Source organism: Pituophis catenifer, unplaced genomic scaffold (assembly GCF_029215685.1).
Source record: "Pituophis catenifer annectens isolate HBS135680 unplaced genomic scaffold, rPitCat1.0.hap2 SCAF_14, whole genome shotgun sequence".
Classification (NCBI taxonomy): Eukaryota; Metazoa; Chordata; class Lepidosauria; order Squamata; family Colubridae; genus Pituophis; species Pituophis catenifer.
This window is the reverse complement of record NW_027256894.1, coordinates 20,694,334-20,721,511: the sequence shown is the minus strand read 5'-3', so window position 1 is coordinate 20,721,511 and position 27,178 is coordinate 20,694,334. Positions and strand designations below refer to the sequence as shown.

Genomic DNA, 27,178 nt, shown 5'->3' with positions numbered 1-27,178 from the left:
CATTAAGTAGTAACAGGATTCTTAAAATGGTTCATTTTATTCATAAACTTGATGCAAGTTTACAGATTATTGTACGCTGCTAAGTACTTCTGAATATTTTTTTTAAAAAAAACAACAACGAAACTCCCAATAAAATAAAATAGAGAAGCCGAGGGTGTGCACCTGTCATTGTGCTAGTCCATTAGAAATATTAAACAATTTGATAAGGTATCCAAAATATTAGCCTCAGGGTTTCAAATGAGCTACAGGAAACTCATAGAATTTGTCCTCTGATTTAAGGCGGCTAAGACAATTCGATAGAAACAATATGTACAACCGAGTAAGCCAAAATCGTGGAAATGATCTGGAGAATGTCTTCAAAAGATCATAAGAAATTAAGTTCCACCACATAGAAGTCTTCAAATCTTGTCTTTCAAGCTGAAGTCCAGCATCTATGATCATATTTTGGGTATCAAAGAAAGTACAGATGTAACTTTGGAGGGAAGCAGGAGAACCTGTGCATTTCTGATCTTGGAAAGAAAAATGCCAATTCCTTTAATACGATTCCAATGAACAAAAGAAAACGATCCCAAATTCAGCTCTAAAAATTAAAAACACCTGATTTTTTTTTTTAAAGTAAGGCAATGATAAAGCAGTTATTGGCTCACAGCAGTTTCTGATGCAAATTGGTTTTCTAAAATAAGGAAGAGCATGTCCCTGTTATTTTCTGAACAAAATCCATGGTCACAATGATGGTGACATTTAGAAGAAACCACCGATCTGAATCAAGATCTTCCTGGGAATTCTGTGGCTTTAGTTTTTTTAAAAAATTGGTCTTCTTAAAAAAAAATGAGTGTCTTGATTTTTGCCCATTGCTTTTTAAGTTCATTATCTACAAATGATTGCAACAACCCGTTAATGGAGTTGACCTTGTAAAGAGGCTTTCTAGCATTTTAAATAAATTTTCAAGCTTTACACCTAGGGCTCCCTCTTGAGAAGAAGATGCTAGAGTCTCACAAATTATCAGAACAGCTCAGCAACCCTAGTAGATACGACCCGTTGCAAAGTTCTATTGGCACAGCCTGGCTTTGCTTAAACTAAGGAGTTCTAACCTCAAGACAGCCGTGAAATAAAACATTTTAATTCTTTCACATTGCAAGCTTTCTCCTATTATCGCCTTTCGAATTAAGAAAGTCTACAAACGTTCTCAAATTTTAAGCCTGGAAAAAAAGAGAGAGAGAGAGATTGATTTTACAAGATCTGAAAACTCTACGACACACATTATCAAACTAATTTTATTCTTCTTGGTTGGCTTTAAATAAAATATATTGCAATCCTCTGCAGTCCATTCTGGAGAAAAAAAAACAATATCAACCACCCCTGAAGTGCATAGAAAAGTCAATAGGAAAATTTCAGTTAACCAAGAACCCAGTTTGAGGGATTCAGTACTAAAACGCAGGTGTGTTCAATCCGTTGGGAAAATATAGGAAAGTCTTAAATTGTTCTGTCCAAAATATGTGTCCGATGAGCAGAACAGTATGGCTGTAATTTTATACTGGATATCCACTGATTCATTTATGAGCTGTTATGGGGCATTTATAGCTTGAGTCTGCATGGAAATAAAATATTTTACTGATATTGGTCCAAATGTTAAGTGTGGCCCTCAATATTATCCATCTTCTTTTGGAGGTGTGAACCAGCCTGGAAGAAGAAGAAAATAATTACACATTGTCAAATATGCAGGAACAATGGTGAACAAGACGCTTTTATGCTTCACAATAATTTTATATAGTATCCCTGAAGTCTAGAATGCATGCCACTGAAGGACACTCGTCTACCACATTTCTGGGATTCTGAAGGATCCATGTTTGTTTATGGCTTGTAGGTTGTGCAGCATGGGGGATAAAACATAGACTTTTCTGTAGTCTCTAAGTGCAACACAAGGCTTCCTGGGATCACGATGCAGCCACCTGAAGAGTCATCTTCATCATCATTGAAAGAGAAACATATTGCTCTACTCTTCCTCCTTTAGACAGAGGCTTCTCAGCTGCCACAAAGAAGAGGGAGTCAAACTATTCTCCAAAGCAACTGAGGGTAAGACAAGAAGCAATGGGTGGAAACTCATCAAGGAGAGAAGCAACTTAGAACTAAGGAGAAATTTCCTGACAGTGAGAACAATTAATCAGTGGAACAACTGGCCTCCAGAAGTTGTGGATGCTCCAACACTGGAAGTTTTTAAGAAGAGGTTGGATAACCATTTGTCTGAAGTGGTGTAGGGTTTCCTGCCTAAGGAGGGGGTTGGACTAGAAGACCTCCAAGGTCCCTTCCAACTCTGTTATTCTGTCTTCTATCTTCTAAGGTTGAAGGGTGATAGAAGCACCAAGGAGGCCAAGCATTAAAATTTCTCTCCTTCTCGTCAACGTATCAGAACCAAACCAAATACATTTTTTATTTCCAGCTCAATGGGTTTGAATTATTGTTCCAGGGCCCAATTACAGGTAGTCCTCGACTTAGGACAGTTCACTTAGTGACCGTTCGAAGTTACAAGGGCAATGAAAACATTTAACTTATAACCATTGTTCACACTTGTGACCGATGCAGAATCCACAGGATTGCACGATTTATATTCGGATGCTTAACAACTGACTCACATTTATGCTTCTGACAAGCAAAGTCAATGGGGAAGCCAGATTCACTGAATGACCATGTGGCTAACTTAACAACTGCACTGATTCATTTAACAATGGTGGCAAGAAAAGTCTTCAAATGTGAGCAAGACTCACTTAACAAATGTCCCACTTAGCAACATTTTGGTTTCAATTGTGGTCACAAGTCAAGGACTACCTGTACTGAATTCAACAGACGCATAATGAGGGCCAGTTGGCAGAGACAGAAATGTACGAGAGATACAAGGGGGTACAGTGGCTTAAAATCCCCTTTCCAGTTGCTCTCTTCTGATGTTATACTTACAAAACTATGGATTTCACATACATACCATACATACCATTTTTCTCATGTAACTGTACTAGAGATTTATGAGACTGCTGTGCTCTTGCTAGATTGTATTGGCTCTGGAAGAGAGAGAATGGGTTTTTTAATGTTTTCCTTCTAAGAAGACAAAATCAGCTCGGATAAAGAAGAGGTTGAGATGGTGGACAGCTCAGAGACTTATACAGAAACCTTCATGCCATGCTAAGACAAAACCTAACCGGGTGTCAGGCCTGGAAGCCATCTTTTGCACTGGGCCTTCAGGCCTGCCACATTTACTACTGTGGGAAACTGGGAGGGGGGATTGTATGGAGCATGGGTAATATGTAGTCAAAATAACATTCCTTTCTCAGAGAGTCAAGGACATTTTGCCCTGCACCTGGAGGGGTGTGACTGGGAGGCACCTCCAGTTGGGACGGTGCATTGATTGGGCCATGTGATGGACATGTAGGTGCTGGGCAGGGTGGGGAAAACCTGGAAGCTTCGGGTTATCCCAGATGTGCCAATATGACATCTCTAATAAAATGGAACTTTGAGGAACTTCAAGCCTCGGAGTCTTCTTTTGTTGGGGGTGTTACTTGGAACCCTGACACCGGGGTTTTGCAATAAACCGCAGATGCCTGAGTTCAACACATCTTAAGATGTAAACCATGATTTACACCCCACATTGACTGGCTCCATTGAGGGTAGGACAAGAAGCAGTGGGTGGGAAACTAATCAAGGAGAGAAACAACCTAGAACTAAGGAGAAACTTCCTGACAGTGAGAACAATTAATCAGTGGAACAACTTGCCTCCAGAAGTTGTGAACGCTCCAACACTGGACGTTTTTAAGAAGATGTTGGATAACCATTTGTCTGAAGTGGTGTAGGGATTCCTGCCTGAGCAGGGGGTTGGACTAGAAGACCTCCAAGGTCCCGTCCAACTCTGTTATTATTCTTATTCTAACTGCTGAGAAGCTAGCGGGATGTTCGAAGGGCACCCCTGTTTCATTTATCCAGGAGAACTTTTATTTACTTTATTTAGAAAATTTACATAGCTTCCAGACACGCTCCTGGCCATGCATGGCTGGCTGGGGAATTCTGGGAGTTGAAATCCCACACCTCTTCACGGGGCCGAGATTGGGAAACACCGGTGTGCAATATGGGAGAACTTCGAATCGTATTTCAGTTCCATGGATTTGCTTTAAAACCTGGACATGAAGTGATCATGTCCTGCTTTGACAATGAAGTTTAAGCCCGTTGCTTTGCAGCAGAAGAGACAAATGGAAGTCTTAAACAATTGGGAACACACAATGGTGTCGCTTACCTTATTCGCCCCAAACTGAACTCTGGCCTTTCCTTTGACCAACGTGGCATTAATCTGCATGATGACCGATTCTGTGGAATAGGCGCTGCTCCAACCCTAGAAACATGGGGGAGGGGCCGTGGGAGAGAGGAAGAAGGTGAAGGGAAGTCCTCCAGAATCAGGGATATCCCTGACAGAGTCATGGACAGGTGGTCCTCGAATTACAACTTGTTTAGCAACCATACAGTGTCAATGACCCTGGAAAAAAGGGACTCGCAACCAATTCTTGCCCTTAGGACTGTCACAGTATCCCCGCGGGCACAGGATCAAAATTTGCCACTGACGATCTTCCCAACCAGCAAAACGAATGGGGGAAAACCAGATTCATTTAATTCACAAAAGTAACTTAACAACTTCAGGGATTCGTTTAACAACCGTGGCCAAAAAGAAAAGATGGTAAAATCAGGGGTGACTCATTGAACAATTCCTTGTGATCGTAACTCAAGGACTACCAGTACATAAAAATCAGGCGGTAATTCCACCATGGGCATCCACCCTCCAGATCTGTATTTACCTGTTTAGTTAGAAGTTCCATGCACAGAGCCCCTCCGCCCAGAACGTACCTGAGATACGTAAAAGACACACTGAGAACATTTCTAATATTTATTTATTTAGCATTAAATTTGTAGGCTGCCCCGCTCTCTAGCGAGGGACTCGAGGCAGCTTACAATACCATAACTAACAGAATAAAACCATCATAGCATTAAAACAGCAGACATTTAAAGCTAAAAATATTAAAATGGATATTAAAATGGATTAAAAAAAAACCCAACGTGTAGATGGAGTGGGAAGTGAGATTTTGTACGAGACTCCTAGTCTTCTCCAAAACGGGGTAACTAAAATCATGTTTAAACTTAGACTTCCTTAGTTAAACTTACCGAGATAGGAGCCCAAGACTCTAAAGTTAATTTGAAAAATCCCTTTTTTTGGTCTATTTGTTTGCACCATGTCTATTCCACAGGTGTCAGTTGGGAAACGGAGACCATCAAAGCTGTAAAATCAGCTTTGGAGTTGGCAAATAGTTTGACTATCGGCTCTGCCATGAGAATAATTTAGCAGAAAGACAGTTACAGAAGGTAGCTATGCAACTATTTCGAGATCCCTTTTGTGACAATAATCTCAATTTCATTTGGGGCATTTTTCACAGTGCACTTTACCACTCCCGGAGTGGCTTAGGAAATCTTGATAAATATTAAAATTCTACGCCTTTTAATTCTTGCTCGTATCTCCCCAGTTAGAACAGGAATCCCCCCTTAATATCTCACAGGCAAATATTTTCTACTCAAAAGAAAATAGATTTATTGCTGACAGCCCAATTCAGGAGTGATTGGAGAAAAAGAGTTCTTAATACTCAGCCTTAGATTAGAGAACTACCTGCATTTCTTTTACTATTCTCTTACTATAAGGCTTCCAAAGAAATATAGAAAAAGCTGCGTCAATCATTGTCCAGAAAGTAAGAGGAATGTCAGATTTGTAATTCCTCAATAATGACCGATTAAAAAAATAATAATTGGACCTACCCTCCACTGAGTACTGGAGAGACCACTCGTACAAACGGAGGGTCAAACGGAAAATTATCCTGAAACAAATAGAGAGAGATTCATTAGTCTTAGATCTTGGAAAAGTCTGTTCTCTACCAGAGCGGTGAGCTCGGAAGAGGCCGAAATTTCATTAAATAATATGCTCGTTAAAAGAAACAGCCTCCCACTGGTGAATTGCTTCTTTCCTTCCTACCTTAAAAGAGAAGCTGAGTAAAATATATTCCACGCCTTCTTTCTCTTTTAAGACTTGGAGATCGCTGTGTAACGGACTGTCAGGATCGACCCTAATCATGGCCACAAGAAAAAGGAAGAAGAGTTGTAATAATTGAATTGCAATGCCTTCCTATCTCCCAGGCTCTCTTCAAAGCAGAACCGATTTCCCCGGGGAGTGACTCACCTATAATTTAAGGGCTCAAATGAATGCTGGATGCCGTGCAAAGGATAAGCAACTGGGAACTGCATAGATACTCCTTGTCTTACAACCGGTTGCTTAGCAACCGAAGTTACGACAGACTTCCCTGGGAAGTACTTACTACCCAGTTTTGAAATTCTGACAGCTGTCCCCCACAGTCATATGGCCGCATTTTTAGACACTCAGAAACATTAATGGTCATTTGCTGCATCCCTCGATGACATGACCACAATTTACAAGTTTGGCCCCAAACTAGCATTTTTTTAGGCACAATCAGTCCATAGCAAACCATTAGTTCACTTAACAACACTTGTAAAACAGGGTCATAAAATTGGGTCAGTCCCACGAATGACTCATTTGGCAAACGCGATGGACTGGCTCCATTATGGCTGTAACTCAAGGGGTACCTGTAACCTCAACGCCTCTGGAGAGGATTAACTCTCCAGTAAAGATAAGTTGTTATTTGAGTGACAAAGTAAAGTGAAGACAGGATAGTAGACTTTCTCAGATGTTTGTGTCTGTGTGTAAGTCTCAGATTTGAGTTCTTGCAGAGTGTCAGCCCTTGCTCTCATCACAGAATGGGGCAAGCGGGGAAACCAAGCGGACTTAGAATAGCAGAAGGGACCTTGGAGGTCTTCTAGTTCACCCCCCTGCTTAGGTAGGAAACCCTATAGCATTTCAGACAAATGGTTATCCAACATCTTCTTAAAAACTTCCAGTGTTGGAGCATTCACAACTTCTGGTGGCAAGTTGTTCCACCGATTAATTGTTTAACTGTCAGGAAATTTCTCCTTAGTTCTAAGTTGCTTCTCTCCTTGATTAGTTTCCACCCGTTGCTTCTTGTCCTACCCTCAGGGGCTTTGGAGAATAGCTTGACTCCCTCTTCTTTGTGGCAGCCCTTAAATATTGGAAGACTGCTATCATGTCACCCCCTAGTCCTTCTTTTCATCAAACTAGACATACTGAAATTCCAGCAACCGTTCTTCATATGTTTTAGCCTCCAGTCCCTTAATCATCTTGGTTGCTCTTCTCTGCACTCTTTCTAGAGTCTCCACATCTTTTTTTTACAGTTTCTTACTTTACTTACTTTAGAAGTTTCACGTGCCATTCATACAGGCTGTCATTCACGAGTTCCACTGAATAAATCCCTGCAGGTGGTGGGGAAAGAAATGAAAAAAAAAGAAGAGCTTGATTAGGTAATCGGGGTTTGGGATGGGACTTGGAACTTCACAAAGTTTCAAAACAAGCCAATTTGGCACAAGGAAGGTTCCCCCCCCCCAAATCATGGACGTTTCAATATCTCCGTGAATTCCCCCTACTTTTTAATCCAAGGACAGGTTCTCTGAATAAAAGATACTTGCATGAGTATAAAAACATAAAAAGACACAGACAGACCCCGGGGGGAGGGGGGGCACGCGGTGGTCCTGCCACTTCTATGCTAAGCATCTGCTCCATATTCAAAAGGTGCTTTTGCTAAAGGCAATTGGATTTTCTTTCTTTCTTTCTTTTTTCCTTGAAGAAGTTTCGCTTCTCATCCAAGAAGCTTCTTTAGTTCTTCAGCTTTTTCCACTGCTTCAGAACTGAGGAAGCTTCTTGGATGAGAAGCGAAATGCCTTCAAGGATTTAAAAAAGCAGCTTTTTTGTAAAAGCCGCTTTGGGACAAACCATGATCTGGAGGACTGACAATCTCCATTGTCATCTGCTCCATGATGGTGGCTTTCGTCACTGGATATTTCCCAACCAGATATTAAGCAGGCCAACCCTGCTTAGCTCCTTCAAGATCAGCCAAGGTCAGCCAAGAGCTGCCAGGAGGACAGACTGTTCCATCTCATGCCAGCACATAAAAAGCTTTCCAATAACATCTATAAACATGACAATTTGGTCGGTTGTTTTCTTTTTTTAAAAAAAAAATATAGGAGTTCAGGATGGAACTATTTAATTAGGGCAAAAGACGTACACAAAATTTTAAACAACCAAACAACAACACTCTGCAGCATTCTGAACCTTACAGTTTGTTGTGGGCACCAAAATTGAATTTACCCAGTGCTTTCCTGCTGTTTAGGGATGCGGTGGCTAAGACGTTGAGCTTGTCGATTGAAAGGTTGGCAGTTCAGAGGTTCGAATCCCTAGTGCCACGTAATGGGTGAGCTCCCGTGACTTGTCCCAACCTAGCAGTTCGAATGCACGTAAAAAAATGCAAGTAGAAAAATAGGGACCACCTTTGGTGGGAAGGGAACAGCGTTCCGTGCGCCTTTGGCGTTGAGTCATGCCGGCCACATGACCACGGAGACGTCTTCGGACAACGCTGGCTCTTTGGCTTTGAAACGGAGATGAGCACCGCCCCCTAGAGTCAGGAACGACTAGCACATATGTGCGAGGGGAATCTTTACCTTTATCTTTCTGCTGTTTACAGCAAGCATCCTCGCTCGCTCCATATCTACAGTTAGGAAAGGCAACTACAGGCAGTTCTCGACTTACAACCGCAATTCGGCCCTGAATTTCTGTCGCTAAGTGAGACGTTTGTTGAATGAGTACTGCAACAGTCATAAGTACAAGCCAGTTGCCAAGCGTGTGAATTTTGACATGACCCCAAGGGAATGTTGCAATGATTTTCACACTTAAATGGTTTCAAGTGTGAAAAACTGTCAAGTTTATAAGAGCCTTGGTGGTGCAGCGGACTAAAGTGCTGTTAAAGTAGCACTTAGCTGCCAGCTGCCTGCAATTACTGCGAGTTCAAATGTCACCAGGCTCAAGGTTGACTCAGCCTTCCAACCTTCCGAGGTAGGTAAAATGAGGACCCGGATTGTGGTGGCAATAAACTGACTTTGTATAAAAAAGAACACCACTTGGGGAGGGGAGGGGCGAAAGCCCTGCTAAGCAGGTATATACAAAAGTATGAAGGCTATTGCTTAACGCATTGTAAGCCGCCCTGAGTCTCCGGAGAAGGGCGGCATATAAATCGAACCGATAAATAAATAAATAAATAAATAAGTCACTTTTATCAGTGCCATTGTAGCTTCGAACAGCCACTAAACAAACAGTTATAAGTGGAGGACTACCTGTATAAACTACATACGAGAGGAGACCAATGCAAGGGTGTTTTTTCATGCAGAACAGAGAAGACACAACAGGAAACCTTCCGCTTAGTGAAGCAGATGAAGCAATCAGTGGAAAATAGATAATTGCAGGGAGGGGGAGAACGAATTATTATTATTATTTTTTACTTTCGGTCTTTTTTGCAAGAAAATCATGTTCCGGGGGAAAAAAAACCCCAACCCATAATTTTCAGCTAAAAAAAGTATTGTCTCTCACGGTAGCCAAGGAAGTGCTACTGGGTTTAATTTGAGGCCCAGGTATGGAGCCATGGTTGCAAAAGGGCTTTTGCAACCTGCCCTCATTAGCACTTTCTGAGAAGGAGGCAAAGAATCAGGACTCCTGACGTCTGTTTGTCATGTCACCTGTGGTATTTTGAGAAGGTGTTAAAAAAAGATAAATGTTTTCATTCCAATTGAAGAAAAGGAAAAAGTGAGTTTTTTTTTTTTTAAAAGCATCTTTTGAACAAAGGGCACCCAAGAGAGAATATTCACATGGAAATAATGTCCCGATAACACAGCTGGATAAATAAAAATTAAAAAACAAAACAAAACACCAGCATCGTCTAAATATCACATCGTTATCTCTTACACACAAAAATAACGCATATAATTCCATATTTTTACTGATTGACGGTGCAAATCTATGCCTGTTCTTTTAAAAGCTTCCTGTGGGTTTTAGTTTAGTTTAGTTTAGTTTAGTTTAGTTTAGTTTAGTTTAGTTTAGTTTAGTTTTAGTTTAGTTTAGTTTAGTTTAGTTTAAGTTTAGTTTAGTTTAGTTCACTTCACTTTATTGTCATTGCACATGGTACAACAAAATTAAATGTCGTCTTCAGAGTACATTACAACTATAAAAATAAAAACACAAACATACATCCTTTACATTCTATATAATTGAAATTGAAAACCCAATATTGCACTATACCGTAGAATTCAATATGGTTATTGCCCTGGGATAGAAGCTGTTTTTCAGCCTTTTAACTTATTTAAGCAGGATAGGGATCATAGTTTGAGGCAGGCTTACCGAAAGAAATTATGCCTCTGCTGTAAAATACCACATTATTTGCTCCATTACAAAAATAAATCACTTACCTGTCTTAAAACTTTGCGACCTGTATATATCCCTGAGCTCTTTCATTAGTCGATCCGATGCTTGGACAGACCCAGAAACCGCACCCTGCAGACGGAAAAAGAGGAAAAAAAAGATATAATCTACTCAAATAAAATGTAAAATAAAAATACCATATACCAGAGGTCTTCAAACTTGGCAGCTTTAAGACTTGTGGACTTCAATTCCCAGAATTCTCCTGGCATATGCTGATGGTCCCTGACTTACAACCATTATTTAATAACCATTCGAGTTACGACAGCATTGAATAAAGGGATTTAAGACAGTCCTCGCCCTTACAACTGCCACAACGTTCCCATGGTCATATAATCAAAACTCAGATGATTGGCAACCAACATGGATTTTAGTGCCCCAGGTCACGTGATCGCCATCTAAAACAAGGCTCACCAAACATGGCGACTTTAAGACTTGTGGACTTCAACTCCCAGAATTCCTCAGCCATCCGAGGTTGGCTGAGGAATTCTGGGAATCGAACTCCACAAATTGCAAAAGTTGCCAAGTTGGGTGAGCCTTGATGTAGGACCTTCCCAAGAGGCATCCCAACTACCAAAATCAATGCAGGATGCATTTAAACAACCATGATGATTCGTTGAATGACCTTGGGGAGAAAAAAATCGGGCGCAACTCAATTAATGACCACATTCCTTAACGATGGAAGTTCCGGAAGACCGCAATTGTAGTCGTTAAGTCAAGGACTTTCTGTAAATACAGACCAGTTCAAGGTGATCCTTCAAAAGTCTCTAAAATAACATGAATTTAAGGCCTCTTGTATCTCTAATGCCCTCTGTCCACTTTTCAATTCTTTCATACGTGAAATGCAGTAAACTTTCTAATTCATCCTTTTCCTCTCAAGCTACCAAGCACTTACGTTTAGGTGATCCTCCCTTTGATTCTTCCGGATTTTTTCCAAAATGGCCAGATTCTCCTTCTCGATGCCGTCATCCTCTGTTTTCTTCCCTTCGGCCGGTCCTTCCTCCTTCATGTCATAATGATCCAGATCGATGTCCTACGAAGACAAGATTGCAGAATGGGGGGTGGGTGGGTGGGGAAAGCAGAAGCAACCGATCACTCGGGATCACGCCAGCCGTTCGGCAGTTTGCGTGGATCACGCATAATTTCTTGGCTTCGAGGAGGAGACACACGAAGACACGGGTGCTCAGGTTTTAGGAGAGGGACAGGCAAGGCTTCCAATGCCACAACTGGAGCAGTGGAAGGGAGCATGAAGATTACAGAAGATCTGGAATGGGTAGGTGATGAAACGAAAAGAAGGACTAGGGGTGACACAATAGTAGTGTTCCAATATTTGAGGGGCTGCCCCAAAGAAGAGGGAGTCAAACTATTCTCCAAAGCACCTGAGAATAGGACAAGAAGCAATGGGTGGAAACTAATCAAGGAGAGAAGCAACCTAGAACTAAGGAGAAATTTCCTGACAGTGAGAACAATTCATCAGTGGAACAACTTGCCTCCAGAAGTTGTGGGAGCTTCATCACTGGAGGTTTTTAAGAAGAGATTGGACAGCCATTTGTCTGAAGTGGTGTAGGGTTTCCTGTCTGGACAGGGGGTTGGACTAGAAGACCTCCAAGGTCCCTTCCAACTCTGTTATTCTGGACTGATCCAGACCAGGCCAGGTCTGGAAGAAGATCCGACTGGTTCAAACAAAGGGGGCTTTCTAAGAGGTGGAACCAGACGATACAGAAGACAATTTGATGCCTTCCAGATGTGAGAGACTCCCATTGCTGGCTAGTATCCAGAACATCTGGACAGCACCAAGTGGGAGCACAGTTAGTGGCCCTTCAATGACTTCCTTAGACCCTCCCACCTTCGTTTTCTGGACAGATAAAGGATCCAGAAGCAAAAACGAAGAGTAGCGCAGGCTTGCAAGCGAGCGAAGAGACCTACTTCACCCATATCTTCCTCCTCTTCCTCTTCTGATGTCACCTCTTCGGTCGTTCCATTCTAGAACATAACAAAAGTTTCTCATCAATTAAATAAGTGTTTTCTTTCTTTCTTTCCTCCCCCCCAAAAAAGACCAGGCAGCAGATGGGCAGAGCAGCTACAGGGCAGAGTTCCACTAATGGCTGTGGGACAGAGACCAGGTCCAGGGGTGAAATTGTCAGAACTTTTTTTTTTTTTTTTTACTTTTTTAGCATTTTTTTTACTACCGGTTCTCGCATTTTTTAATCGGTAGTTAAAAGTTAAACTATTCACTAAGTCTGCATTACTATTAATCTTCTCATCGTTCCTATTGCCCATCTCCTCCCACTTACAACTGTATGACTGTAACTTGTTGTTGTATCCTTACGATTTATACTAATTGTTTCCTAGTATGATTCAATTGCTTATTTGTACCCTAAGACTATCATTAAGTGTTGTACCTTATGATTCTTGATGAATGTATCTTGTCTTTTTATGTACACTGAGAGCGTCTGCACCAAAGACAATTTCCTTGTGTGTCCAATCACACTTGGCCAATAAAGAATTCTATTCTATTCTATTCTATTCTATTCTATTCTATTCTATTCTATTCTATTCTATTCTATTCTATTCTATTCTATTCTATTCTATTCTATTCTATTCTATTCTATTCTATTCTATTCTACTTCCATCCTTTCCTTTCCTTCTTCTTTCCTTTCCTTTCCTTTCCTTTCCTTTCCTTTCCTTTCCTTTCCTTTCCTTTCCTTTCCTTTCCTACCCTACCCTACCCTACCTTACCCTACCCTACGCTACCCTAACCTGGGTCATATGTTGAGGACTATCTGTGCTCGCAAAGAAGCTTGGAGAAGGCAGGAAGAGAAAGTCAACCCAAACCATCCTCTGCATGAAGATGACTTGAGCAAGGAAGCTCAGAGTTTCTAGGTGGGGCCTTTTGCTAGCAGAACTCAACACAGCAAACTCCCATCCTTCACGGAGAGCCACCACCGAGCATCACAACCAGCCACTGGCTCTGGCCAGCAATGACAAGTTTCTGAGTCACCTCTCACACCCTGCCCTGAAACTCAGCAGTCATCTCCCTTGCTTGGCAGGTGTTTCGGTCCTCTGCCCTAAAGCCATTTCATCAGGGCCTTTACCTGGCCAGACGGCAAAGGCTGATCTAACATTTCGACATCCGGATGCTGGGGAAGGTTGTACAGGCGGCAGAGGTCACATATCAACCGCTTCAGCTGCTGGAGAAGCTGCAGGGGAAAAAAAAAAAGAGATTTAAAGGGGCATCCGTAGTTGGGTCTATGACAATTCACAATTCACCATAGCCAACTTCCTACGGCCAACTTGGCATGGCCAACTCACTGCAGGACAAGAATTACACTAATATCAAAGAAATGGTGGAACAGAATCATTAAAGAAAGGTTGTAAAATAATTAGACAATTAGAATTAGAAAAAACAATGGCTACCAACCTGCCTCCCATGGAGGACCTGTATACTCCACTAGTCAAAAAGGGGGCTGTGAAAATATTTACAGACCCCTCGCATCCTGGACATCAACTGTTTCAACTCCTACCCTCAAAACGACGCTATAGAGCACTGCACACCAGAACAACTAGACACAAGGACAGTTTTTTCCCGAACGCCATCACTCTGCTAAACAAATAATTCCTTCAACACTGTCAAATAATTTACCAAGACTGTATTACTATTATTCTTCTCTTCCTTACTAGTATCTAGCTCTTCCCACTTATGACTATAACCATGTTGCTTGTATCTTTCGATTTATATTGTTTTTATTTAGTTTCCTAGTACGATTTATGTCGATTGCTTATTTGGTATCCTACGACTATCACTATGTGTTGCATCTTATGATTCACGATGAATGTATTTTTATGCTGACTATGATCATGATTTATCTCTTACAGCTTTTATGTACACTGAGAGCTTATGCACCGGAGACAAATTCCTTGTGTGTCCAATCACACTTGGCCAATAAAGAATTCTATTTTATTCTAAAGGGAGGGAGTTGGCCGCAGCGAGTTGTCCCATTCCACCGTGATTGGCGGCCTCTTCAGCTCATGCCCTCAAAAGAAAGCTGGTTTTCCTTGAGTTACGATCAAAAGCAGAGCTGTCTCTACTAACAAATCCAGGGATCAAGGAATCATCAAGTACTTTTCTTACTGGTGTTAGATCTTTAGTTCTACCTAAATTCCCTTCGGAAACATTTTGTTCCAATTATCCTAGCCAAATGGACAGAAAAAGCCCTGATCCACCTCTTCCTGTGGTTAAAATCAATTCATCAAATCTAGAATTATCTAGAAGTCTTCTTTCTGATGTCTACAGGTGGTTCTTGACTTATAACCTTTTGTTTAGTGACTGTTCAAAGCTACAACGGCAATGAAAAAAAGAGTCTTATGACGGATCCTTACACTTATGACCATCACGTGATTTTCACGGACACTTGATCAAAATCTGGGTGCAGGGCATGTATTTATGACAGCTCAAAAGTTCTGGGCTTACAAGATTGCTATTTGTGACCTTCACAGCCAGCAAAGTCAACGGGGGAAGCTGGGTTTACTTAACGATTGGCGATTCACTTAGCAACTGCAGTGATTCGCTCAGCGGGCTGTGACTCACTGAATAACCATTTTGCTTAGCCACAAAAATTCGCCGGTCGTAAGTCGAGAACTGGCTGTACTGCTGTTAATTCTCTATAGGCAGCGAGTCCTTGGAATTAGTCAATGATTCTCCAGCCTCTGAAAATAAAACCTTTTGGCAGGTGGCTTAGGGAAAGCAATTCAAAAATCCAATTGCTGCATATACAAACATTAAAAATGGATTCTAAGTGCCAGCAGGGAGACAATTAAATCTGCCAATAAAAAAAAAGAAAAAGCCTCCTCAGAGTTCTGCAGCATGACTAAAGGGAAAACAGAAGCCGGCATTCGAAGCCAGGATCCAGCCCGCTGCAAGACAGTGATAAGAGAAGGAAGCTGTTATTTTTATTTATTTATTTATTTATACCTCCTGGGCCTTCAAGGTGCTGGAAACCATGTTTGCAAAGAGAGGGTTTTTTCCTCCCTGCTTTCTCTGGTATATGCAGAACGTTGGGATGTAAATCAAAATAATAACCCTCTCTTAAGTTGTTTGCAAAAATGTTTTTTTCCCCCCCTCTGTGGCACACTGCAGCCAGGTTTCCCCACCTCGAGCAGAGTTTATTCATTTCCTGGTTTGCAGCTGCTGAAGGATTTGTGAATGTTATTCAGCTTGGGTGTTAGTAATTAAAACACATTGTCGACCAGATGAGATAATTGTTATTTTGCGAAGGGCTTCTTCACTGGATCGCTGGGTGTGAGCTCTCCGAGATGAACTCCATTCAAAACCGAGTCCTTCTGAGATATGAACCCGAGGCCCCCTCCGGAGTAAAGAAAGCTGAAGAATGGACTCCTTACCAAAGTATTGCTTTTAATATCCTCTAGTCGTTCCAGCACTGAAGTCAAGTTGGGGTCATCTGATTCCACAAACCATATTGGCGAGGACGATGGGTAGGACTCCTGCATTTTTAGGGAGAACAAATGGTTTAGCACAGTAAAACCCTAAGTGCCTTACAGTAATGGTCAACATTGTGGAAACCTTTTGGGAAAAGTGTATTTTTGAGGCTCGATGGCTAATAACACCACTTTTTTTTGGGGGGGGGAGTTTCAAGAGAATCCTATTCCACTGCTGGAATGGCCTGGGAATAGCCCAGACCTTCACCCAATTGAAAATCTATGGAGTCGACTAAAGAAATTCGTTAGTCAGAAGCGACCCAGCAATAAAACCCAGTTAATAGAAGCCATCATTCAATCAATCTTAGTTTCACATTTATAACAGCTACAGAACTAAAAGACTCGGTTCACTCCATGGGAAGACGTTGTAAGGCCGTCATTCATGCTAAAGGTTACCGAACTCAGTATTAACTGATGTGGTGATTATATTTGTATATCTCGTTTTTTCTAGGGTGATAATTTGTGTATATCTCGGTTTTTCTACCTGTTTCACTTTCCTTCTTTGTACTGTAACTGCTATTCTAATAGCAAATCCTTCATAAAAGTGATTGCATTACATTCTTGATTCAATGATCTTTCCATTGATATATAATTTTATGGTACTGACTCTACACTTTTCCCAAAAGGTTTCCACAATTTTGGCCACTACTGTAGCATCCCTCCAGGAATTCTAGAAATGAAGATGCCCCGCCCCAAAATAAACCCCAACGATCGATCTCATGATTGAGTCTGCTTGTTTGACACCCGATGCAACCAAAACCGCCTTCACCCAGACAGCCAACAAACAAAACGAAAGAGAGGTTTTTGGCCCCAAAATAGGAAGCAACAGTTCCTGTCTGGCTAGCATGAAGCAGTTTCTGTTTATCGCCATTCACAGACGGGCAAAATCTTCTTTTTTTCCTTCCAAGTTTTTTATTTTATATTATTTGTACATATCAATGCGTGAATAGTGTGATACCTGGGTATCATACATTTTAATACAAATAGATGTATTATTACTCATAGTTATTACATTTCATTTTCACTGTTTCATATTGTTCAAACATACCTAATGCTACCGCCCTTCCCTTTCTAAATCTCCCTCTTATTGTTATTATTATTAACAGTAGAATCAGGCGGATTGGGCGATTGGAAAGAACATGAATAGATTTACGTTATATGCTTAAATGATTGCGATTGGTACCAGAAGTGTAACATTGGGACACGGAACAATGAAAGAATGAAGGATGAATCTTTAATACAAATAGATGCGAAGAGCTAAATAAGGGAAATACGAATAACAGAAGAGGTGAAAGATGGAAGATAGAAAAGAAACGTCTTTGAATATTACGGTAACATGGAAAAAAAAGTTAAAATAGAGATAGAAATAAGAGGGGAATAATATATATATATATATAATATATCTATCTATATATAAAAAGAAGCAGACATTCTGTGAGCTCTGGAACTTAAAATTTTAAAATAATTAAAAAAAATTATTCTACTAATCTTTCGTCAGTCATCTGCTGACATCGTCAGAGTATTAAACTACCATTTACAGAGATCTCTGCCTTTACATGCCATTAATCAATTTGGCCGTTTGACGAAAGCTCCCAGAATTCTGGGAGTTGAAGTCCACAAGTCTTAAACCTGCCAAGTTTGAAGACCTCTGGCGTAATCCCTAAAAGCAAAGTTTAAAATACTCCTCTGGTCACTCTTGACTTTTCTTGGCAATAATACGGAAGAGGTTATGATGTTGCTGCTTATTTTATTTCCCCCTCCAGCTTTTCCCAGTCTAAACTCCTGTTCTGGCACACTCAACCAAACACCAACCAGATCCGGTCTTCTCGGGCTGGGTGATATTCCCCCAAGCCCCCTTTTTGCAAAGAATTAAACGGGAGATCAGCTTCTGCCTACCTAGGCCCAGCTTTTCGCCATCAAAATACTTTCCTTTTCCTGAACTGCCTCGAAATCATTGCAGAGGGTCCTGAGAGGGAAGCCCAGAGGCTGGGAAGCCCCTGGCAGGAATTCCAGCTGGCGGGAATCGGTTTTGGGATCTCCTGTTCTAGAGAGAGGCAGGAGGCCAAGATCGAGCGATGGCAGAGAATCGCCGGAAGTTGTGAATAGATCCCTTGGTTTGGAGGTTGCGTTGGGCTGAATCTCGAAATATACACAGGAGGAAAGAGTCTATTGGCTAATTCTGGGAGTTGAAGTCCACAAGTCTTAAAAGTTGCCAAGGTTGGAGACCCCTGCTTTAGAGGGTCTCCCCTCCCCCAAATAACAACCAGGCTTAGCCTCTAAGGCGAGCCAAGGTCAGCTGGGTGCCACCCCTCGCCCACATCCCGAAAGATATGAAGCGCAGCCCTGTGACGCGAAAGGATGCTTCCGTCCAGTCACGGGGGCAGGGACAAATTGGCCTGGCTGTTTTTTTTTAAAAAAAATCCAGGGTGTTGACGGCTTCGCAGCTCAACTGCGTAAGGATTTTTTGCCTGAATACAATACTGTCCTGGGGTGGAACAAACAATTCCCTTTTGAAGCACATTGTATTTGTGGTGTGTGTGCAAACACAGCACCTCTATGTGCGGAAAGCGGGAGTTGACATCATCCGGCCAACAATTTACGTTGGCTTTGCTTTGGAGTTGGGTTCAGATTCTGCAGGTAGCCCTTGACTTAAAACAACCAGAATTGGAATGAGTCTTGCTTGATTATATGACTCCCCCAACCCAACCACGCTTGCTAAGAGAATCTGCAGCTGTGAAGGGAATTTTGTGGTGGTTGCATTGCCGGCTGGCTGAGGAATTCTGGGAGTTAAAAGTCCACCTATCTTGAAGTTGAAGTCCATCAGATCCTGAAGATGAAACTCAAATACTTTGGCCATCTAATGAGAAGGAAGGACTCCCTGGAGAAGAGCCTAATGCTGGGAACGATGGAGGGCAAAAGAAGAAGGGGACGGCAGAGAACGAGGTGGCTGGATGGAGTCCCTGAAGTAGTAGGTGTGAGCTTAAATGGACTCCAGAGGATGGTAGAGGACAGGAAGGCCTGGAGGAACGTTGTCCATGGGGTCGCGTTGGGTCAGACATGACTTTGCAACTAACAATAGCAACAAAGGAAGGCTAAGCGCCAAAGAATGGAGGCCTTTGAACTCTGGTACTGGAGAAGACTCCAGCGAGTCCCTTGGACTGCAAGGCGATCCAACCAGTCAGTCAACCCTGACTGCTCTTTAGAAGGCCAGATCCTGAAGATGAAACTCAAATACTTTGGCCACCCAATGAGAAGGAAGGACTCCCTGGAGAAGAGCCTAATGCTGGGAACGATTGAGGGCAAAAGAAGAAGGGGACGTCAGAGAACGAGATGGCTGGATAGAGTCACCGAAGCAGTTGGCATGAGCTTAAATGGACTCCAGAGGATGGTAGAGGACAGGAAGGCCTGGAGGAACGTTGTCCATGGGGTCGCGTTGGGTCAGACATGACTTTGCAACTAACAATAGCAACAAAGGAAGGCTAAGCGCCAAAGAATGGAGGCCTTTGAACTCTGGTACTGGAGAAGACTCCAGCGAGTCCCTTGGACTGCAAGGCGATCCAACCAGTCAGTCAACCCTGACTGCTCTTTAGAAGGCCAGATCCTGAAGAGGAAACTCAAATCCTTTGGCCGCCTAATGAGAAGGAAGGACTCCCTGGAGAAGAGCCTAATGCTGGGAACGATTGAGGGCAAAAGAAGAAGGGGACGTCAGAGAACGAGATGGCTGGATAGAGTCACCGAAGCAGTTGGCATGAGCTTAAATGGACTCCAGAGGATGGTAGAGGACAGGAAGGCCTAGAGGAACGTTGTCCATGGGGTCGCGATGGGTCGGACGCGACTTCGCAATTAACAACATCTTGAAGTTGCTAAGACTGAGAAAATACTGCCCTGCCCAAAAAGAATATCTATTTCTCTTTCCTGGCACAAAGACTACCGTTTCCTCCACACAGGAATTCCAGCAGGCAGTGTGCCGGCCACGGCATTTGATTGAAATTCCTGTTTTTGTGACCCAGTGTCTAGCAAGGACACAGAAGCCCGCCATTCAAGGACGGTTCACAACCCCAGCAACGCGCATTGTCTGACAACAGCTGTGTCCTTCTAGGGTGCTAACTAGGGGAAGATAGGAAGTGTCCTTCTAAATACCCAGAAGGCACCGGACGAAAGAAAAGCTGTACAACAAACTCAGGGCTAAGGAACAATTGGCATTTTTCCTTTCTCTGGGAGAGGATGCCACAAAAGAGAAGGAACGTCTTCACCCTTCTACCGAAACTGACATCGACCGGACAGCCTTCCTGTCCCCAAAACAGGCTTGACAAGCACATGACATGGCAGCGCCTAAATACCGGCGGACGGTTACTGTTCACCAAAGGGATCCAAGCTCATTGATTAAGGAGGGGAAGGATCTCTTCCCCCAGCCCCATGGCATGATCTCAAGTCAAGGCAGCCAATAAACCAGGGTTTAACGTTGGGCTTGCTATGCAAACTCGGTCAACTCTGGCCTAGGCAGCAAACTACCCTTTATAAGCCAACTACGGGATGCTGAGCTTGTCGATCGAAAGGTCGGCAGTTCAGCGGTTCGAATCCCTAGTGCCATGTAACGGAGTGAGCTCCCGTCACTTGTTCCAGCTTCTGCCAACCTAGCAGTTCGAAAGCACATTAAAAAATGCAAGTAGAAAAAATAGGGACCACCTTTGGTGGGAAGGTAACAGAGTTCCGTGTGCCTTTGGCGTTGAGTCATGCCAGCCACATGACCATGGAGACGTCTTCGGACAGCGCTGGCTCTTCGGCTTTGAAACGGAGATGAGCACCACCCCCTAGAGTCCGGAACGACTAGCACATATGTGCGAGGGGAACCGTTACCATTATGGCTACAGCAGAGAAAGTCAATCTAATCTGCACAACAGTTTGGCAAGAGGGGGCGGAATTCCACCATGCTGGAGGCCGATCCCAAATTCTACTTTGCAGATCTCCAGGATCCAATAGCTCTGGAAGTTGGCCACAGAGCTGTGTAATGTTTTGAAAATAATTCGAGGAAAAGTTTTGGAGCCTGCATCCATTTGCAACTCTTGAAAGCAGCTGCCTCTTTTTTCTCCAGGACGTCCCTCCCTCTGCAGCTGCTACATGATCTGATGGATCAGGCCAGAATTTAAGGATGATTTAAAAGGGAGGGGAACAGCAGAGGAAAAGACCGAGATTGGCCTAAATATCAGCATCTCTTTATCTGATGGATCACAACTAACCAGATGATGGCAAAGGTCTTGAGCTGGAAAAGGTGTCTCCCAAGCAGACAATGTGGAGATGGAAAACCGAAAAATGGTGTCTACTGGGCAGGCCCTTGTTCCTCCTTCCCCTCCCCAAAGAAAGATAGAAATAGAATAACAGAGTTGGAAGGGACCTTGGAGGTCTTCTAGTCCAACCCCCTGCCCAGGCAGGAAACTCTACACCACTTCAGACCAATGGTTATCCAATCTCTTTTTAAAAACTTCCAGTGTTGGAGCATTCACAACTTCTGGAGGCAAATTGTTCCACTGATTAATTGTTCTCAATGTCAGGAAATTTCTCCTTAGTTCTAAATTGCTTCTCCCCTTGATTAGTTTCCACCTGTTGCTTCTTGTCCTGCCTTCAGGTGCTTTGAAGAATAGATAAAATTTGTATTTATTAGCAGGTCAGAAAAACACAGTGAGTTATACTCCCATCCTTAGCAATGTCTTCTTCTCCAATCCCAAAACTCTTTGCTTGCATGCTAAGAGATTCAAGACTTCAGGCAGTCCTCGGCTTACAACAGTTCATTTAGTGTCCGTTCAAAATTGCAACAGCACTGGAAAAAGTGACTTATGACCGTTTTACACCCTTACATGACCATTGCTAATTTAGCTTGACAACTAATTCACATTTATGACGGTTGCAGTGTCCCGTGATCACATGATCACCTTTTAGATCCCGTGATCACATGATCCCCTTTTGCGACCTTCTGACAGGCAAAGTCCGTGAGGAAGCCAGATTCACTTAACAACCGGGTGACTAATTTAACAACTGCAGTGATTCACTTAGCCACTGTGGCAAGAAAGGTCGTAAAACGTGGGGAGAAAACCGACTTAACAAATTTCTCACTTAGCAACATAAATGTTGGCTCCTTTGTGGTCGTAAGTGGAGGAACGCCTGTATTTCGATGCCGGGACAATGTAGGAGACAAAAGCAACGACCGGTTACCTCTCAGCCACTAAATGAGATTTAATGAACAGGAGAGGTGGATATTTGTGTCCGGGCACTAATCCTGATCTCTGCTCAAATCTAGGATGATCTTGATTATTTATTCAATCTTGTCCAACCCCCCTGTGGTGGATCCCCCCGGGGGGGGGAATCTCTGAAATCATTCCTTGAGATTTTCGGGACTCTTCCCTCCCAGTCTCTCTTGCACTTCCTGCCAATAGACTCTTCCCTCCTGTTTATATTTCGAGATTCAGCCCAACGCAACCTCCAAACCAAGGGATCTCCTATCCACAACTTCCGGCGATTCTCTGCCATCGCTCGATCTTGGCCTCCTGTCTCTATCTAGAACAGGAGATCCCAAAACTGATCCCCGCCAGCTGGAATTCCTGCCAGGGGTTTTCCAGCCTCTGGGCTTCCCTCTCAGGACCCTCCGCAACAATTTCGAGGCAGTTCAGGAAAAGGAAAATATTTTGATGGCGAAAAGCTGGGCCTAGGTAGGCAGAAGCCGATCTCCCGTTTAATTCTTTGCAAAAAGGGGGTTTGGGGGAATATCACCCAGCTCGAGAAGGCCGGATCCAGTTGGTGTTTGGTTGAGTGTGCCAGAACAGGAGTTTAGACTGGGAAAAGCTGGGGGTGGGGGGGAATAAAATAAGCTTCAACGTCAAAACCTCTTCCGTATTATTGCCAAGAAAAGTCAAGAGTGACCAGAGGAGTATTTTAAACTTTGCTTTTAGGGATTACGCCAGAGGTCTTCAAACTTGGCAGCTTTAAGACTTGTGGACTTCAACTCCCAGAATTCTGGGAATTGAAGTCCACCAGTCTTAATGTTGCCAAGGTTGGAGACCCCTGCTCTAGGGAATTCCAGAAGCTCTGGATTAGCAGGGAAATTGGAAAAAGAAAAAGAACACGACAAATTTGCTTCCATAAAACAGCCAGGGAAAAAAACTACCCTATTTCCCCAAAACTAAGATATCCCCTGATAATAAGCCCAAACGGGCTTTTTGAGAGCATGCGCTAAAATAAACCTTCCCCCGAAAATAAGCCCTCCCCAAAAATATTTAAACACAAGAGCTGGAAATCCGGTAATGCTATACTGGCTGGAGAATTCTGGGAGTTGAAGTCCACAAGTCTTAAAGCTGCCAAGTTTGAAGATCTCTGGATTACGCTCATATTTTCTAGCTGGTTTAAAAAGGCAGAAAAACCATGTTGGCCAATTGTAAAAGAGCCAAAGGCAAACAAGAGGATTTTTGAGCTACAGGCAGTCCCCTGGTTATCCACTGGCCACCATGCTGTGCTCCAGCCAAATTCTCCCCCCACCCTCAAACTGGGTTGCCCCCTCCCGCTGTTGAAGAGGTGTAGGGTTTCCTGCCTAGGCAGGGGGTTGGACTAGAAGACCTCCAAGGTCCCTTCCAACTCTGTTATTCTATTCTATTCCTTACAAGATTCTGTCTTCCAGGACCAAATGCTTTTCTGTACCTCCCCAAATTAAATATATGCATAGCACCCTCCACCATAATCAATAACCGTAATTGAATTCTCTCCCCAACCACGATGAATACACGACTTACAGCCATTCTTTTAGCAGCTGTTCAAAGTTATAACTGCGCTGAAAAAATAGGGGCTCGTGACCAGTTCTCACATTTATGACGGTTGCATTGTCCCAAGGTCACGTAATGAAAATTTTCTGACAGTGAGAACAATCAACCGATGGAACAGAAGTTGCCTTCGGAATTTGTGGGAGCTTCACCACTGGAAGCTTTCAAGGAGAGACTGGACTGCCGTCTGTCAGAAAGGGTGTAGGGTCTGCTTGGGCAGGGGGTTGGACTAGATGACCTACAAGGTCCCTTCCAACTCTGTTAATCTGTTAATATTTACGATGGTTATATTGTCCCAAAAACACGTGATCGTCCCTTCCCAGCCAGCTTCCGTCCAGCAAAGTCAATGGGGGAGGCCCAATGGCCGTAACAACTGCAACGATTCGCTCAACCGCCGTGGCAAAAACGGTCGTAAGACAGGACTCGACTCCACGAACAAGTGTCCCGCTTAGCCACAGAAATGTCAAGGACCACCGTACTACCTTTAAAAATTCCCTCCATGTGTCCCTTATACATATATTATATATATTATATATATATTATATAAAACCTGGCTAGAAAGAATATGCACATAAAAGCCTACGAAAAAGAAAAAGACATATATATATATATATATATCTATATCACTGCTTTTAAGCCAATGATCCTAGGGATTTTCGAATCACGATTCCTGATCCCATACGGCAAGAGGGAAAATCGGAGCCAGCCAGAGAATGACTGCGAACTAACAAGGGGTTTTTTTTCTGCCTGCCAAACAGGATCCTTGCCAGAAACAGGGTCTTGCCTGTCAGGGCAAAACTGGGACGAGTTCTTACAGGATTCCAATTTAGCCCATCCAAATGCCCATGCCAAAGCAGGGCCCTCTGAAGCCGCGCCGGCTTGCAATCGGTTACTCACCCCTGTTCTGCCCGGACAAGCTAATGTCAACGTCAGGATTTCCTACCGTTTCAACCCTCGATCAAAATCAAAAGTGGGTCAAGACACGAAGAGGGGGGGGGGGCGTCTCGCCGAGAAAAGCCAGATTTCCGGTGTTAGTTCCAGGCTTGACGTTATTCCGAGGGCCAAGGATCTGCGCTTTTTACTGGGCGTTTGCATTCAATCCGAATGATTCGAAGGAGGGATCTTTCCTTCGTGCCCCAATTCTACCCCCCAGAATGCCATCCTAGATACATCGGAAGCTCATCTGAAGCGGGGGGTGGTGAGGGGGGGGGGGGAAGCTTGGAACCAGCAAAGGCGATGTTTGAGAGATCTCAAAAGATTACACAATCTTTTTTTTTTCCCCCTGGCAAAAAATCTTATTTTTTCAAAGGAGTAGGTCGGGCTCAGCCTACCTACTTCACTTCCTTGGCACATCCTCCTTAATAACGCCAAGCTTAAAGATCAAGAGGGGGATATTTTTTGCTCCGTTTCTCTCGCTATAGCAAATCCACCCTCTTTCCAGCTCACCAGGGCCGGCTCCGAAATGAACGGTAGTCCTTGAACATACGACAGCCCGTTTAGCGACCGTTCGAAGTCTCTCCCTGGTGCTGAAAAAAAATGTGACTTGTTGCGACCGTTTCTCACACTTACGACCGTCGGTCGCGGCATTCCCCACGGTCCCGGGATCAAAATTCAGACACTCGGCAATGGACTCCCATTTACGACAGTTGCAGTGTTATTGGGGGAGGGGGTTTTCACACGGTCCTCTTTTGCGACCTTTCTGATCAGCTACGTCAACAGGGAAAGCCAGATTCACTTAACAACCGGGTTCCTAGCTCAACTCCTGCAACAATTCACTTAACAACCGTGGCAAGGAAGGTCTTAAAACTCAACTGGGCCCAAAAAGGTCTCCCCTTAGCAACAAGACATTTTGGGGCTGGATTCCGGTCGTAAGTCCAGGACAACCTGCATTAGTAAAGGAAACCTTCTCTTTTCCCCAGTGACTTGCAATACTAACCAGATTTTTGAATTCTACCTTTAGAAACAGCTTCCTTAACCCGGCGGGGGGGGGGGACAAAGGGGCGAGGGGGGGGGGGGAAAGAGGGGAAGACCTTTGTCCCTCCAACCCCCCCACCCCTCCCCTTTTACAACACTGAAGCCCCAAGTCAGAAGTCTGGAGCGGAAGGAAGGAGCGGCGCGATTCCAATGTTTGGCCTTCCTGTTTGTTGCAAAACCGAGACCAAAGCTACAATGTTTGTTTAAAAGATTGGGGAGGGGGGGGCGGCGGAGGGGTGGGGGCGGACGGACGTACGACCACACATTTTCCTTTCCGAATCAGCTTTTGCAAAACTTTTGGGAGTTCGAAACCCCGATTTCCGGAGAGAGAGAAAGACAAAAACAGACAAGAGAAATCTGAATGGGAAGTGGCGGCTGCCGCCCCCCCCCACCACCAATCAGCCAGAGTTTCTCCCACGGCGGTGGCTCTGGAAGATGGGACATGTAGTCCTCTATCCCTCCTCCCCCACCCACCCACCCACCCCCTCAAACGGCTTGGAAGGGACGTCGATCCCCCTCCCCACTCATTCACCCCGCCAGCCCCCCCCCTTCCTTCTAAGCTTCCGTGCCAGCCGGGCCCGCGAATGGCTCCAGCCTCTGAGCCTACGCAGAGTTCAGAAGCGGGTTGTAGCGCCTCTTTCAACCCCCACAAATCCCCCCCCCAAACAAACGAGGCCGACCCCCTCCCCCCGTCGAGCCCGGCTTTCTGCCCGCCTCCCCCCCTTCCCCAGATGAGACCCTCCAGCTTTGAGGAAGAGGGGGTGGTCCTCCCTGGGGGAACCCCGGCTCTTTAAAGGGGGGGGGGAGGAGGAGGAGGAGAGAGAGCGAGCCTCCCTCGGCCCCAACGCCTCCCCTGCGACCCCCAGCCCCCTCCCCACCGGCAGCCTGCGGGGGGGGGGTTAGGAGCGGGGCTGGGGGGGATTGGGGGCAGCCCCCCATTCCTCGGGGTGGGGGGGTTGAATGAAGCTGCGGGGGGGGTCGAGAGAGGGAGGGAAGGGAGGGGGGGAGACCCGATCGCGACCCCCTCCTCCTCCCCCCCCCCCAGCGCACCGTGATGTTGCAGTGGATGGCGAGCGGCGGGGGCGGCGGGGCCTGGCCGGGGCCGTCGGGGGGCACGAAGAGGCAATGCAGCTCGTCGGGCTTCCAGGAGGCGATGCGGAAGCGCTCGTGGTCGCGGCCGAAGATGGACTCCAGGAGGCGCAGCTCGGCCTTCAGCCCCGAGACGGCCATCCTGGCCGCATCGCCGCCGCCGCTCCAGGCCTCGCCGCCCCAACCTAGCCCAGGCGGCCCCACCCGCCGCCCGCCCGCCCGGCCGAGCCCCGCCGGGCCGCCCCTTCCCCGCCCCCTTCCCCCGCCCCGAAGGAGGGGGGGAGGAGGGAGGGGGCCCGGGCCGGGCCCAAGGGGGAGGGGGGGGAAGAGTCGGGATTCCAGCGCCCATGGTCCCCAA

General features: G+C 44.5%; 1 protein-coding gene across 2 annotated transcripts; it reads right to left on the bottom strand.

The window, feature by feature from the left end:
* Positions 1 to 18: 18 nt before the first annotated feature.
* On the bottom strand, positions 19 to 26,999 carry UBE2Q2 (ubiquitin conjugating enzyme E2 Q2). 2 transcript variants are annotated; one of them, XM_070953561.1, is made up of 13 exons: positions 26,782 to 26,999; positions 15,860 to 15,961; positions 13,555 to 13,659; positions 12,386 to 12,442; positions 11,355 to 11,492; positions 10,450 to 10,534; positions 7,353 to 7,413; positions 6,047 to 6,137; positions 5,833 to 5,891; positions 4,827 to 4,875; positions 4,274 to 4,369; positions 2,975 to 3,050; positions 19 to 1,680 (listed from the first exon to the last, which is right to left on the bottom strand). In XM_070953561.1, the coding sequence occupies exons 1-13, from the start codon at positions 26,959 to 26,961 to the stop codon at positions 1,649 to 1,651; spliced, it is 1,131 nt and encodes a 376-aa protein (XP_070809662.1). In that variant the 5' UTR covers positions 26,962 to 26,999; the 3' UTR covers positions 19 to 1,648. The 2 variants fall into 2 exon arrangements, with proteins under 2 accessions (XP_070809662.1, XP_070809663.1); XM_070953562.1 differs by having other exon boundaries at positions 2,984 to 3,050.
* Positions 27,000 to 27,178: the final 179 nt, after the last annotated feature.

What these genes read in the sequence shown, in the direction of transcription:
- UBE2Q2 (XM_070953561.1), bottom strand. Translation starts at nt 26,961, where the DNA reads ATGGCCGTCTCGGGGCTGAAGGCCGAGCTGCGCCTCCTGGAGTCCATC. An exon ending in AAAGGGAGGATCACCTAAAC is followed by an intron (nt 10,535 to 11,354) that starts GTAAGTGCTTGG and finishes TTCCGTCTGCAG; the next exon opens with GGTGCGGTTTCTGGGTCTGT. An exon ending in GTCGCAAAGTTTTAAGACAG is followed by an intron (nt 7,414 to 10,449) that starts GTAAGTGATTTA and finishes CACCACCTGCAG; the next exon opens with GGATTTATTCAGTGGAACTC.